The sequence below is a fragment of the Calliphora vicina genome, chromosome 3 (genome assembly GCF_958450345.1).
Source record: "Calliphora vicina chromosome 3, idCalVici1.1, whole genome shotgun sequence".
Classification (NCBI taxonomy): domain Eukaryota; kingdom Metazoa; phylum Arthropoda; class Insecta; order Diptera; family Calliphoridae; genus Calliphora; species Calliphora vicina.
This window is the reverse complement of record NC_088782.1, coordinates 46,740,802-46,757,515: the sequence shown is the minus strand read 5'-3', so window position 1 is coordinate 46,757,515 and position 16,714 is coordinate 46,740,802. Positions and strand designations below refer to the sequence as shown.

Below are 16,714 nucleotides of genomic sequence, written 5' to 3'. Positions count from 1 at the left end.
CATTTCCCCTGTTTTTCGGTATTTGAAAATAAAAAATGCTGGAATAAAATGGTGGAAATGTGAAATAAAAAAACACAAAAACAAAATTTAATCTTCATCTGATTAAATATACGAATAATTTGGATTGTACAAGACTCGATTCAATGAAAGAACCTAAAACTGTTAAAGAGAATTATCACCATCCTTCTTTGAAATTTAAACATTCTTACTTTTGACAACAAATTCAATCTTGTAGGATCTTCTTTATGCAGAAGATTAATAATTTAGAAAATTTTAAAATCGAAATGAAAACACGTGTTGAAACATATGAATATTGACACATACATATCTTCGTAAAACAATTACGCATTTAAATGTCTATATTCTTGAGAGAAAAATATTGCAAGAATATTTTGCTGTATATAAATTTTTAATAAAATTATTACTGTCATAAAGCTGCACACATTTTCATTTATAATTGTGTTAACTTAATACATTGTAAGTAATATAAGTGCCATGTCAAAGAAGAATCATTTAATGTTTGCATTGTCAAACAATTAAGAAATTCTAAGTACACTGGTAAAAATTAAAATTTTTTTTAAAATCATACTATTCTAGTTCTGTTCTAGTTCAGTTCTAGTTTTGTTCTAGTTCTGTTCACTTTTAGTTTAGTTCTAGTTAAACAGGAGCAACATGATGTGAGTATGATTTTTATTAAATTTAATCTGATATTTTCTAACGGTGTTTTACATTTTACATATTTCAAGACGTTACAAAACATTTCATTAAAGGTTAAAACTTGTTTAGTACAGTTTGAGCATTTCCCAATACATACAGCTTAATGTTATGGCTAAGAATTGTGTAGATCGTTTTAAGAAAATAATGAAAATCACAAGATTGATGTCCGCTTTGTGTGGTGCGGATGTTTTAGACCTGAACTACAAAATGTCCTTATATACATGGGCCGTGCTTTTTGCGATTAATGCCTTTTTTGGCTGCACAATTTATACCATTTACATGGGAATGGTGGTTGATGGAGATTGGAAAGTTCTTTTACAGGCCCTCAGTTTAGCGGGAAGTGCAGTGCAAGTGGGTGAGCATTTTAATTGAATGAGGTGCTGCTTTTCAAAGATTTATTTGCAGGGTTATAGCAAATTGCTTTCGAGCATTTCTCGTCGTTTGGTTATGATTTCTATGCTTCAGAAACTGGACAATATTTATAAGGAGTATCAAAATGATAAGAGCTATCTAATGATTCTACGATATCGTACAGATTTGGCCTCCAAACTGTTAAAAACTGTCATGTGGATCTATATAAGTCTTGCGTCAGTCATCGTTTTGTATCCCCTGCTTTATGGCATTTTGTATAATGAGAAAATGTTTGTTATGCAATTCTTATTGCCCGGCATAGATCCATCAACTCAGTTTGGCTATGTTCTGCATAATGTTTTCCATGTTTTCCTTATCTGTTTGGGAGCTTTTGGAAATTTTGCGAGCGACATGTTTATTTTTATATACATCATAAATATACCCTTGTTGAAGGATATTATAAAGATTAAATGTGAGAAATTGAATCAGGTGGCTCTTAAGGCTCGCAACCCAAAGAAAACAATGCCTTTGTTAAAGGAAATTGTTGAATGGCATAAAAATTACAATAAGTAAGTAAATAATGAAGACAGTTTTGTAGTACTTAAGTAATAATATGTAATAATAATAACATTCAATCAGATTCGTTCAACAAGTTGAAGAAGTCTATTATGATGTTATATTTGTTCAAATTTTAACTTCGGTGGTGAGCATTTGCTGCACCATTTTTTGCATTGTCATTCACAGTTGGCCAGCAGCCTTTGCCTATTTGCTATACAGCATAATAATGTTGTATGCATATTGTGGACTTGGTAATTTGGTGGAAATATCTGTAAGTATATGCCTTTTAATATAAATAAATGTTCGAGTATTGCTTTTGATCCTTTTAAATTACAGAATGACGAAGTAATCAATATAATTTATTGCGATTGTTTGTGGTATGAACTGTCTGTGCCAGAACAAAAATTAATTATCTTGATGTTAAGAAAGGCCCAAAAACCAAAAACATTGACCATAGGTCACATGATGCCCTTATCTATGAATACGGCTCTGCAATTGACAAAAGCTATTTATAGTTATATGATGATGCTGGTGAATTTCTTGGAAATGGATGATATCTAAAGCGATTTACTCTTAATTAAATAATTTCGTAGGTTGTACTTAAAATAGCATTAAAATGTCCTGTTCTAGTTCAGTTTTAGTTCAGTTCTAGTTCAGTTCTAGTTCAGTTCTAGTTCAGTTCTAGTTCAGTTCTAGTTCAGTTCTAGTTCAGTTCTAGTTCAGTTCTAGTTCAGTTCTAGTTCAGTTCTAGTTCAGTTCTAGTTCAGTTCTAGTTCAGTTCTAGTTCAGTTCTAGTTCAGTTCTAGTTCAGTTCTAGTTCAGTTCTAGTTCAGTTCTAGTTCAGTTCTAGTTCAGTTCTAGTTCAGTTCTAGTTCAGTTCTAGTTCAGTTCTAGTTCAGTTCTAGTTCAGTTCTAGTTCAGTTCTAGTTCAGTTCTAGTTCAGTTCTAGTTCAGTTCTAGTTCAGTTCTAGTTCAGTTCTAGTTCAGTTCTAGTTCAGTTCTAGTTCAGTTCTAGTTCAGTTCTAGTTCAGTTCTAGTTCAGTTCTAGTTCAGTTCTAGTTCAGTTCTAGTTCAGTTCTAGTTCAGTTCTAGTTCAGTTCTAGTTCAGTTCTAGTTCAGTTCTAGTTCAGTTCTAGTTCAGTTCTAGTTCAGTTCTAGTTCAGTTCTAGTTCAGTTCTAGTTCAGTTCTAGTTCAGTTCTAGTTCAGTTCTAGTTCAGTTCTAGTTCAGTTCTAGTTCAGTTCTAGTTCAGTTCTAGTTCAGTTCTAGTTCAGTTCTAGTTCAGTTCTAGTTCAGTTCTAGTTCAGTTCTAGTTCAGTTCTAGTTCAGTTCTAGTTCAGTTCTAGTTCAGTTCTAGTTCAGTTCTAGTTCAGTTCTAGTTCAGTTCTAGTTCAGTTCTAGTTCAGTTCTAGTTCAGTTCTAGTTCAGTTCTAGTTCAGTTCTAGTTCAGTTCTAGTTCAGTTCTAGTTCAGTTCTAGTTCAGTTCTAGTTCAGTTCTAGTTCAGTTCTAGTTCAGTTCTAGTTCAGTTCTAGTTCAGTTCTAGTTCAGTTCTAGTTCAGTTCTAGTTCAGTTCTAGTTCAGTTCTAGTTCAGTTCTAGTTCAGTTCTAGTTCAGTTCTAGTTCAGTTCTAGTTCAGTTCTAGTTCAGTTCTAGTTCAGTTCTAGTTCAGTTCTAGTTCAGTTCTAGTTCAGTTCTAGTTCAGTTCTAGTTCAGTTCTAGTTCAGTTCTAGTTCAGTTCTAGTTCAGTTCTAGTTCAGTTCTAGTTCAGTTCTAGTTCAGTTCTAGTTCAGTTCTAGTTCAGTTCTAGTTCAGTTCTAGTTCAGTTCTAGTTCAGTTCTAGTTCAGTTCTAGTTCAGTTCTAGTTCAGTTCTAGTTCAGTTCTAGTTCAGTTCTAGTTCAGTTCTAGTTCAGTTCTAGTTCAGTTCTAGTTCAGTTCTAGTTCAGTTCTAGTTCAGTTCTAGTTCAGTTCTAGTTCAGTTCTAGTTCAGTTCTAGTTCAGTTCTAGTTCAGTTCTAGTTCAGTTCTAGTTCAGTTCTAGTTCAGTTCTAGTTCAGTTCTAGTTCAGTTCTAGTTCAGTTCTAGTTCAGTTCTAGTTCAGTTCTAGTTCAGTTCTAGTTCAGTTCTAGTTCAGTTCTAGTTCAGTTCTAGTTCAGTTCTAGTTCAGTTCTAGTTCAGTTCTAGTTCAGTTCTAGTTCAGTTCTAGTTCAGTTCTAGTTCAGTTCTAGTTCAGTTCTAGTTCAGTTCTAGTTCAGTTCTAGTTCAGTTCTAGTTCAGTTCTAGTTCAGTTCTAGTTCAGTTCTAGTTCAGTTCTAGTTCAGTTCTAGTTCAGTTCTAGTTCAGTTCTAGTTCAGTTCTAGTTCAGTTCTAGTTCAGTTCTAGTTCAGTTCTAGTTCAGTTCTAGTTCAGTTCTAGTTCAGTTCTAGTTCAGTTCTAGTTCAGTTCTAGTTCAGTTCTAGTTCAGTTCTAGTTCAGTTCTAGTTCAGTTCTAGTTCAGTTCTAGTTCAGTTCTAGTTCAGTTCTAGTTCAGTTCTAGTTCAGTTCTAGTTCAGTTCTAGTTCAGTTCTAGTTCAGTTCTAGTTCAGTTCTAGTTCAGTTCTAGTTCAGTTCTAGTTCAGTTCTAGTTCAGTCTTATGTAGAAATATTTTATTTTATTGCAAAATATCTTAAATAACACAAAAGATTCATATCTGCAAAATAAACAAATAACATTATAAAACGAGAAAAATTAAAAAAAAAAGTTATCATCTTATACAGTCCGTTTAAATATTTCAAATTCACTCATGTGAACATTTTTTCCATTTTCATGCATTTTAGCTTGTTTTTTTCATTTTGTTTCTTTTGAAGTTTTTGACATTTTTCATAAAGAAGTAGATTTGCTTTAAATTCAGATATGTCTATGATAAAAGAAATTATAATATTGTAGGCAAGGGAAAAAAAGCAAACGAAATTTCTGAAAAATAAATCAAATAAATGATGAAATCACCCCAATCTATGAAGAATAAACGTTATAATAAACAAACAATAATACAAACAAAATAAGTTAAATAAAAAAAGAAGACAAATTGTTGGACAAACATGACCAAATGTGTGCTACAAGGATTAAGCTAAAATTTTTGGAGGAATTTTTCAAACTTTTGTATCAGATAATATCGATAGATTATGTTTACAAAAATAGTTGAGCTTTTTTGAATTTTCAAAAGTTATTTATTTACAGTGTGATATTTTTGCCTAATGTAGGGTATACGAAATTACTTATACGTTTAAATTTATGTGTTCAAATAAAACCTTCATCTACATAAATACATATTCTACAACAAAATTAGGGAAAATATTATAGAAAATAACAAGAAAACCGTTCTTTTATTTTTATTATTTTCAAACAAATAAAAATAAAAGTACACAACCAAAAAAACACACACTCTTGCCCAGGATAAAGTTCAGAGAGGCTGAATATAAAAACATGAAAAAAAAACTCACCCCTGAAAGGTGTGGCTATAAAAAAAATAAAGTATTATAAGGAATAAATAAAACCCTCATTTTTTTTCTAATATTTCGACTATTCAAAGACACAGATATCCAAACTCATACGTTCGTGATAAAGCAACAACTACTACAACAACATATCAATACATTTTGCTTGAATATTTTTACATTTCAAGCATACGCACAGCAATACCAAAAGCAGCAACAACAAAACTTTACCCTCAAGTAGTCAAAACTGAAAAAAAAGAAAATAAGAACTAAACATTGGAAGTCTATTTTAAGGCCTTAAGGATCCAATACAACAATAGCAACAACATACGAACTGAAATGGAAAGTTAAACAGAGTCTACATAACGAGCGCAGAGTGAGAGTATTATAATAAAATTTCATTAATAATAGAAAAAATTCGACATTTAACAAGGATGCTTAGTCAGGTAGTAACAACAGGCAGGATCTGTGTAACGTGCTCTCTTCTCTCCGTCTCATTCTCTCCTTTATACAATCGCTGATTTTTAGAGTGTGCCATGTATGATGGTATACAATTCCAATAGATTTCAATCACATAAAATTGGAAATATTTTAATAATTCGTTTTACTACTCATTCATAGAGGGCGTTGTTTGTTTATTATAGCTCCTTGTGACATCATCATATTCCAGTGGATCTGATAATTTGTTTACTTTAGGAAATGTATTTATAATTATTAGAAGAAGATATCACAATTATATAATTTAGACACGTTTTTTTTTGCATGCTGTTTATTATTACAGGATGATTAATTAAGAGATTCTTCCTGTTTATTCAAAATAAATATGCAAATAGTTTTGGAAAGGGAAAATCCAAGACTATTTCCCAAGTGTTAAAGAACGTCTGCATCAAGTTTTTTTTTTACCGATTTTCAAAATAGAAAAACTTATCTTCAAGTTGACATTAAACGATAAGTATCCTAAAGAACGTAGTTCCTCAGGTATCATAAATGCAAAACGTGCAGAATAACATATTTACTAAAGAACGCAAACATAGAAAAATGCCGATATAATCATTTGTCATTTTAACCCATTATTTTTAGCTGCTGATTTATAGAAAATGCTTACCTAACACGCTTGTAAATAGCGATTTAAATTAGTTATTACTTAGGGACAAAGTATAATTTGTTGTTTACCTACTGTTGACATGATGTAAATAATGTATAAAATTAGTATTTTCACTTTTCCAACTATAATTTGTTGTTTACCTACTGTTCACATGATGTAAATAATGTAGTTTCACTTTTCCAAGCATTTGTATGACTGAAAAACAATTGTCCAATATTTTCAATTGTTTACATGATGTAAACTCAATGCTAATAATGTAAACAATTGAAATTTCATCTAGTTTATGAATTTTTCATCCGGTTTGAGCTATTTAAAGGAAATTATACATTGTTTACTTATTCTTGACATAATGTAAATAATGTAAAGAATTAGTAATTTAACTTTTCTAAGCATTTTATCTGACCATATAACAACTAAAAACAAAAAGTTAATATTTTAAATTGTTTACATGGTGTAAACCTCAATGTCTAAAATGTCGATAACTTAACAACCAAGGCAATTCAACGGGATGTAGACGAGAGATATGACATATGTATCAGTAGCTGGATAATGTCTACAATCAAGAGCTATCACTGCAAGACATGGGTACAATGAGAAAAGGTTCAAGTAGGACTGGCTGGTTCTAATACTAATTTGACTAGTATTGTAAAGAATATGTATCGAAATTAGACATTTGTAGCATATTGTTTACATGATATAAATAATTATTATGTTCGCTTTTCTTAGCATTTTACATCACTAAATAAAGTATAAAGAATTGCAAAACAATTGTCCAATATTTTCAATTACTTACGTGAGGTAAACTCAATGTTAGTAATATAAACAATTGAAATTTCATCTTATTTAAGAACTTTTCATACGTTTAAAGCTGTTGCAATGAAATTAGACAATGTTTGCATACTTTTGACATGATGTAAATAATGTAAAGAATTAGTAGTTTCACTTTTTCATGCATTTTACATGTATAATTTGTTACATATGAGCACTACTCCGTGGGGCAGAATTAAAAGAATTTGGAAATCAATCTGTCATTCCTAACGGGCTGATCATATTAATATGCAATTTCACAGAGGGGTAGCAGAGAAAGACCCCTCAGCAGCGGCGCTATGGTGTGTCAAAATAGGACACTTCAGGGATGACAGAGGAGCATTCGAGTTTATTGTTTAAAGAGGGAACCCAAAGACTCTTCAGGAGCGGCGCTATGTGTTGTCAAAATAGTGTTCTCCGATTTAAAATTTTAGAAATATCGGAAACAATTTTAAGCCGAATTCCACTAGAATTAACTCTTTTGTTTAGAAAACGTTCCTTCCGATCACACGAGAAAGATTTGAAATCAATATTTTGTACGAGTCCAAAAATAGGTGACTTTAATTTCTTAGATTTTTAATCAATAGCCAAATAGGTTGGGCCAATAAGTACGCGACTTTTTGAATTTCTTGGCTCTTAACTGAAAGGGTAACACTCCATCTGTCAACAGGCATCTGTAAGTTGACTGCTGTCAAAATTTTAACAAACTGCTTCAATTAGTTCGTGTTTGACAGCCATTGATTAATTTCAATGGTAAAAGGTAGTTTACTGAATTTCGTTGTGGACGTACAAGTACAGAAGATCCCGAACGTTCTGGACGTCGAGTTGAAGTCTCCGTAATATGGCACACATGTGCAGTTTCCAAGGTAAAAATCCATGAATTAGGTTACGAAATCCTCCGTCTTCCAACATATTCCCCGGATTTAGCCCCGACTGACTATTTCTTGTTTCCAAACCTGAAGAAATGTCTCGGCTGGAGGAATTTTGCCCTGTTACGCATATCATCTAATTCATTCATAACTGCCTCTTTAACAGCGTTCACAACATTTCTCCTCTTCTCAGCAACAACTTCAAGATCTGGCACCTTGCATATTTTGCTGTGTGGAGATTATCTTGGCGGTTTCTTGTGCCGCTTGTTTTACAGCAAGTTCATGAATACTTCATCATATGTGTTTTGCCTGGATAAGACATGAGTACTAGACGTTCAATATCCATCGCGAAGTCCAGCATCGTCTCATTGGCTTTCTGCACTTTACCACGCAATTCCATTCGGTATATTTCTTTATTTTGCTCGTTACCATACCTAAGTTGCAGATAATTATTCCAGCAGCTCATTGGTACGCACTCCAAAACTTCTGCTGCATTTACTTTCGAGGCCAAAATCAGCTCTGTAGCTTTATCTTTATTTTTCCACAAATTTCTCTTGGCAACGGTGCGGCCATCAAAACTAGGAGCCTTTATTCTACTAGATGCTTCTGGAATAATTCTTATCATTGAGGATTACTAATTTTCATTTCCAGATTATGTAGTTTTTAGCTTGTGTTTCTATGCCACTCTCTAAGGCGGACAGTTTTGTATCAACATCTTTGGCTTGTATTTCTATGCCTTTCGCTAAGTCAGATTGTTTCTTTTTAACATCTCTGGATTGTTTTTCTAGACCACTTTCCACAAAGTATACAGAGGTGTCAAATTTGACAGTTCAAAAACACTATAATCAGCTTTTTTTGAAATTGTTTCGATAGAAAGAGAAAACAAATTTGCGGTTTAATACAGACAGTGCGTTAAAACAAACAACTATATAAATAAGCACAAAACCAAACCAGTTGAAATTGTTTCGAGCGAAAGAGACAAATATATTTTTTTGCCTTGTCGCCTCTGTATACTTTGTGGCCACACACTCTGCTGTTTATCATTTCAGAAATTTCTTGAAGTTTCTCGTCCATAGCTTTAGAATTTTCTTGAAATTTCGCTTCAATTTCAAATAACAGTTTCTCATTGTTGACTTTAAAAGTTTCTTGAAACTCTTCTTTGACTTCAGTTAAAAGTTTCTCGTTGTAGGCTTTAGAATTTTCTTGAACTTCATTACATTTTAGTTCCATGGTTTTTGAAGTTGTTTAAATTTGTTTCACAATAGCAGCAAACATTGTGCTTAAATCCATGCTGTACGGTTACATTTCTATTCTTTATACTCAAATTCATAAGAGCCACTTGAATTCATCTATCAGCCTCTTTTGCAATTCTGCTTTGTCACTTGCTGTCGCTAGCTCCAACTTACTCAATTCTTTCTTGAGTTGTTATAGTTTAATCTAGTCAAACTGCATGCTTTTTATTTTGCAATCCCACTTCTGACAGCAATTTTTACGTTTTTACCTTTTAAAAACGGTGGTTTATTTCCTTTAAATAACCCGTATTCTTTTCTGTAACAACTCGTTATTTACTTAAATTTACACAGTCACTCTCTTTTAAAACACAAACTTACATATATTACACACTTTAAAATGTACACCAATACACTGCTAATACAGTTGATGTAAAATCAGTCTAATAACGCTTACAATAAACTGCCTGATTTCAACCCGCTGCAACCATTTATATACACAGTGTCAACTTCTAGTAGTTTCATGAATTATCTTATTTAACGGACAATACTAGAATGTTATATTTCTATATGTTAGCTGCTTTAACAGATAATGTCGTTATACTGACAACTTTTATAAGGTTTCAAAGCATTTATCAAGAATTTGAATTATTTCAGCTTCAAATAAAATATTCTTCAAGTTCAAATAAATAATTATCCCTTTATTTAAATACGGGTAATTTTTGTTACTCTTTGCCATTGCTGTTTATTTTCTCAGTCAATGATTTCGTATTTCTTAAATTTCACTTGCTAATTATTCCTTTAGATATTTTGAGCAATAACCACAAAAACAAACTTTCCCAGCATTTTGTGTAAGAATAAATCCTTCTATGTCTACTATTCCTTTTTATTTCAGTTTTCTAACCACCCTCCTTCACTCTATATTAAAATATTTAACAATTTGACCATGTTTTTCATCTGGTAATTACTTTGTAAATCAAAGGAAATTGAGCGCATGAACATGTTATGAATTTTAAATAGTCACGTCGAAAACTCACAGGTAGAAGAAAATTATGGTTTTTTAGAAAGTCGAGATAAAAAACAACCAAGAGACTTGAAAGGAAAAACTCTTTCTTGGAGTCTGTTCTGTTCTGTTCTTTTCATTGAATTTAATTAATCTTGTTTGATGTAAAACTTATGCAAATATTGTTGGTGAGAGAGTGTAAGAATGTTAAATAAAGGTCATTCAACTTTTAAAGAAATGATTTTAAACAAAATTTTGTTTAAATTAACAATTTATTTTTTACATTTCCTATTGGGTTTTAAGGCATATCCACCCAACTGCCTTTAATAAGTATTTAATTTGTTTGTGTAAATTACAAATTTTTCTTTTCAATAAAAAAAATGTATTTATAAATATAATTCGTGTTGTAAATAAACAATTATTACACTAAATTAATATAATTATTACTGGCAGTTAGTGAAAATCAAACAGAAACCTTAAGGAAACCATTAAAATAAAAAACACAATATGAATTGGAAGCACGACAAGAAAATTTACCAGAAAATTTTGGAAAGAAAACAAGAAAAACAATTATGAAAATCAAATAATAAAACAACAATAATAATAATAAAGAGAACAAGAACAGAAGCAGTGTATTTCTTTTTAGCCCACAAGTATTAACATGTAGTCACCAAGCAATTTAACACCAATTACAATATCCGTTACATCTAATTACAGTAAAATGCCCAGCAAAAAAACAAAAATACTCACACTCCTACAGCCAAGTCCTTTAAAGCAACATGGTCGAACATGGACATCATCAGCCTCATCTCCTGCTCTTCATCACTTAATTTTACAATAAGGAAAATTATGAGTAACACAACAAAAAAAAAACAAAACAAACCAGATGAAAACTAAGATCTAAGAGAAAAACACATTAAACATAAACATGGTAACGAGCAAATTTATGGCCGTAAAACCAGAATGAAATCAACCCACATCAGACACCCCATCCTGGAAATGCTAAGTACACATACATACATCCTAATATTTAACGTACATTGTATGTGTGTAAGTAGTTGCCTTGTTTTTTGGTTTTGTCCAACGTCATTAACGGTACAATTTAAATATCCTATAAAATATTTGTATATTTGAGTGCAGTGATACCAGATTTAAAAATATTAATTCACGATTTAATTGACATATCCCAGCAGTTATGCAAGTAGTCAATGTATCCCTTATATACAGTAATTGTCATTAATGTCCCACCACTTGGCTGACTCTAATTTATATATTTTGGGTCAATTGGTTACTTTATACATCCCAGGTAATCTAGCGAGAATTCAATTGTCACTTAAGTGCCTCTAAGTAATCTAGAGTGTAGTCACTTTAAACTTTAATTCGTACATACCGGTTTTATACAAATTGTGATGATATAATTCTCATACAATTTATTTATTTTTGCTAAAGTATACTGACATCCCATGTAACATAGCGTAATGTCAATTCTCAGTTTGTTAATTTTCCCACCAGAACACTGGGGTCCCAAATCAAAATCTAGGTGGACAAAATTCTTTTTATATAGAATTGGTATCTCCGATGCCAAAAAAAATCTTTAAAAGATCAACATAAACTTTTTTTCAAGTTACAGTAGGGTCTAGATATACATGTAAAAAACATTAATAAAAAACAAGTAAGAGTACTATATTCGGCCGTGCCGAATCTTTAATACCCTCCACCTAAATATGATGGTATAAAAACTGAAATAATATAACAATTGTTAGAAAGCCTAGCTTACGCAGAAGATATTTTATTTCAAATGTACAAAAAATTGTATCTAATTCAGCAATTTAACAATTTATATACTTAATAATTAGTTAATACGTTTGGATCAACATTTTTCCTTTTTAACCTTAAGTGAAGAAACAGAGTATACAAATATATTTAGACAAATTTCAAAATATTTGGTTGTGGGACATATGTGGGAGCTATGACCTATTATGATTCGATTGTCATAAAATATTTTTACGTGATATTTATGTATTTATATCAGAGCTGTGGCCGATTATGGACCAATATTCACAAAATTCAGTATTATGATTTTTGAATACAAATTACTGATCTGTGTACTATTTTGGTTTAATATATGGATGCTATGACCTATTATGGTCCTAAGTATTTAAGAGCTATTTTTGTAGAATTTCATATAAATAACGCTATTAACAAGAGTGGACCTTATATGGGAGCTATGCCGAATTATGGACCAATATTTAAAAAATCTTGTAGTACGATTCCTGGATACAAATTACTGATCGGTGTAAAATTTTGGTTGAGTATAGATTTTTATGGATATTTGTTTTCCTGAAGTGGTTCTTATGTGGAGGTTATGACCAATTATGGGCCTATCATCATAAAATTTGGTACATCGACTTTCGTATATATTGAATAAATTTGTTTTGAATTTCAACCTGATAACTATATTTGTAAGAAATTTATGAGGATTTTAGTAATTTTCGGGAGTGGACCTTATATGGGAGCTATGGTTAAATATGGACCGATATTCACAAAATCCAGAAGTATGATTACTGGATACAAATTACTGATCTGTGCGTAATTCCATTTTGAATTTTAGCATGATAAATGTATTTATAATGTACTTAACTGATTTTTGGAAGTGGACTATATATGGGAGCTATGGTCAAATATGGACCGATATTCACAAAATCCTGTAGTATAATTTCTAATTATAAATTACGGATCTGTGTGAAATTTTGTTTTGATATTGATATTTTTTAGATATTTATGTAGGTTATTGTGTTCTTCGGAAGTGGTCCTTATATGGGACCTATAACCAATTATCGGCCGATCTTCATAGAATTAGGTACCGCGATTTTGGTATATATGGGGATTATTTATGTTGAATTTCAACTTGATAGCGACATTTATAAAACATTTATGCTTATTTAAGAGATTTTCGGAAGTGTACTTTATATGGGGGCTATGGTCAAATATGGGCCGATCCACGATAAATTTTGTAATATAATTTCTTTTACCACGAAACTTATTTTTGCTGAATTTTATATGGATATTTCTATTCTGTAGGCATTTATAGACCATAGAACCATATTTCGGAAAGATATTTGTATGGGGGCTAGGAGAAATTTTGAACCGATTCTTATAATTTTCACCAGAGTTACTCCTTTTGTCATAAAAGTAACGAGTGCAAAATTTTATGATATTAGCTGCAATATATTTACAAAAAATGTCTAAAAATATGTGAAAATTATCAATTTTTTTTTTGAGGTTGTCCCACATTTTAATTCATAACTTTGGTTCCACTGTACCGATTTTGCTGATTTTCAATACCAAACTGTTTAGGACAATAATAAACATTTTTCTTGTAACTCTACTAAGTTTGTTTGCGTATTTTGAATGTGAGCGTGTTTTACACAGACAGACAGACAGACGGACATGGCTCAATCGTCTTAGAATTTCGTAAGTATCAATAATATATATACTTTGTTGGGTCTCAGATGAATATTTCTCAATGTTACACACGGAATGACAAACCTATATATACCCTCATTCACCACTTATGGTGGTGGAGGGTATAATTAAAAAAAAAATACTTTTTATGTCTTTCTAAAACTAAATTTTTAAAAAGATCTGTATTTACTAGGGTATTCGAATTATTCGATTTTTGTATTGTTCGAATAAAACGAATAATTCGAATAAGAGATTTTAACTTGTTCGAATAATTCGATCACACGTTTAAAATTAATGAAATAATTAAATTTTTTTAAAAAAGTAAAGAATGAAGTTTTGATGTAGGTTTTTTAATATTTTATTGTTAAAGAAAAACAAAAATAACGTTAAAGTTAACAATTAAAGTACTGATAATGTTAAAAAACATTCAAAAACAAAGTTCATTATTAAGTTTTCAACAGAAATATTCTGATCAGATTAACTCCCAAACAATCGGGAGCTAGTTGGACATGATCCTGAATTCAAACACAATATAAACGTATTAAGAACTTTTTTATGTCATTCATTAGTTCGGGTTTTAAATTGATCAACTTATTCTTTAGTAAATTAATTATTCACTATTTCTAAATTATTTATAACATATTGTATTATACATCAAGTTCTATCTATCAACGCGTCCGAATCGTTGCTGTCCAAAGTTTGATATCATTGTCAGAAAACGTGGCTAATTTGAAGTCAGGCAGTGCATGATTGACGCATTTACAAATACGCAAAAAGTTTATTACCATGTTAGACAAAGATGTTCAACGATGTTCAAAATCATGTATAAGACGAACTCCATGCTTTTCTTGCAACAAAACGTTAGTTTGCAATATTTGTGTTTATTATTCGATTTATTAAATATTTTGCAATACTTACGTACGCGGTTAATAACATCACTTATATACATATATTTTAAGATCATGGCCTTCATCTATTTCAATGTAATCATTATAAATGTCATCCTCAATATCACTTTCGACGACCGTTTCAAAATCACATTCTCCATCACATTCAACTCCACTTTAATCTAAGTTAAAATTTTGATTATTAATTGCAATTCTTCTAATATTTCGATTCAAATATTTTATTCCGTACCTTTTATTTTCATTGGTTCAAGTCCTAAGTTAAAAATTTTCAAAAATTTGTTTTTAGAATTGTAACTTCTTGCAGTAATATTTATATATTTATAAAAGGAGCTATCGGAACACTCATCTACAATGATCGAAAGTCCCTTTGTCTTTAGTTATTTGTTAAATTTCAGAAACAATACTATTTTTGTGCAAAACAAATTTTAAGCAATTTAATAAATTTAAATATATATGAACATTTATTCGTTTTATTCGATTATTCTACATAAAATTGTTCGAATTATTCGTTATTCGAAAATGGCAATTTTTAAATTGCTCGAATAATTATTCGAAAGAAATTATTCGATTAATCGAACGATTATTAGTCGAATGAATACCCTCATTTACTATATTTCAAATTACAGTAGGGTCTAGATATATAAAAATCAATAATAAAGAAATATTTCTAAAAATTCCATTCCGTAAAAAATAAAAAAAGTATTTCGGCGGCTACAATTTTTTTACAAAGACATTCCCCAGAAGTTTCTTTAAATGATGTATATAGTCATTGGACGGACTTCGACGGTCTTTTTTTTTTGGCAAGCTATATAACATTCATAGAAAAAAAAAATATCAGTATATTTGAGAACCAAGTTTAAAGGACTATAATAGGAAAATGGAGAGGTCCATAAATATAAGATATACATTTAATAAAAGCCTATATCAATGTTTATCTATGTTTTGAAGTATGAATTTCTATATGGTAAAACCATTGAGATATATCTAATTTAATAAAGCAGTAAAATATTAAAAAAAATTAACGAAAATATGATTCAAAATTTGTTGAACTTCTGGCGCTTCTGTCGAGAAAACGAAATGTCCAATTGAAAAACCCATTTGTATGGGAAGAGAGCAGATTATCAGCTTTCGAAAAAACTTAGTTTTTTCAAATTCTGAATATACCGATTTTCATAATTTTGTCCACCTAGATTTTGATTTGGAGAGTTGTCGGAGGAAAGTTTGTTTAAAGGTAATCGGTTATTTGAGGTCAATTAGCACGCGTACATGTACAAATAACTAGTTATATAGTCATATAACTGACTCTTCGTAAGCGGTATGTGCTATCAGATAGACTCTTTGTAATATAAAAGGATTTACGGTACTATTTGTCATCATAAAGAATAGGTAAAATCTCTAGTTCGTGAAAGTATCCTAGAACTGATTGAATATAAGATAATATTTTTATACCCTACACCTAGTGGGGAGGGTATTATGCGTTTGTGCTGGTGTTTTTAACGCCCAAAAATATTGATATCCAGAAAAATATCAACACAAATATGTTTAATACAGTTCGATCCATAATTGGATATTACTCCCATACAAGGCCAACTTCCGGTAAATCAATTTAACAAGCATGAATCTCTTAATAAAGTTGGTATGCAATAAAATTTAACAGAAAGTGGTTTTATATAGAAATAAATTACACGACATAATGTGATAACGATCGGTACGTAATTGGTCCTATATAAGGCCCACTTACGAAAACAAATGATTGACATTTTAAGAGAAATATGATTTAGCTCATTTACATAGTCTAAGGTAAACATATCGAAATATTGGTCGTAGAACCAAAAAAGAATAAATATTCTGGGTCCTTATAAAATAGGGCGTCGGGAAAAGTACGTAGGGTGATAAAATATTCTTTGCTAAAAGCTAAAATTTTTGGTATTAAAAATGGGCAAAATCGGACAACCTCCAAAAAATTAGATATTTTTCAAAAACGTTTTGCGGTTTTCTTTGTATATGTATAAGTCCGTGCACTTTTGAATGAAACACATGTTTTTGGAAAAAAATTATTTTATTTTTCGACACACTTTGAGCTCTATACACTTTGTCAATATCCAGTTTTTTTATAATTTCCAAAAAATTAGATTTATAGTCACTCGGTTCTAAATCCGGGAGTAGGGCGATGATTCTCACCACTTCTGAACCCCACAAAACTACCCAATAAGTTGGCATAATATTCCCCA

General features: G+C 30.8%; 1 protein-coding gene across 1 annotated transcript; it reads left to right on the top strand.

The window, feature by feature from the left end:
* Positions 1-672: 672 nt before the first annotated feature.
* Positions 673-2,187, top strand: LOC135955438 (odorant receptor 67d-like). Its single transcript, XM_065505789.1, has 5 exons — positions 673-677; positions 792-1,068; positions 1,123-1,637; positions 1,708-1,897; positions 1,963-2,187. Exons 1-5 carry the CDS (start codon positions 673-675, stop codon positions 2,185-2,187), a joined length of 1,212 nt encoding a protein of 403 aa, XP_065361861.1.
* Positions 2,188-16,714: the final 14,527 nt, after the last annotated feature.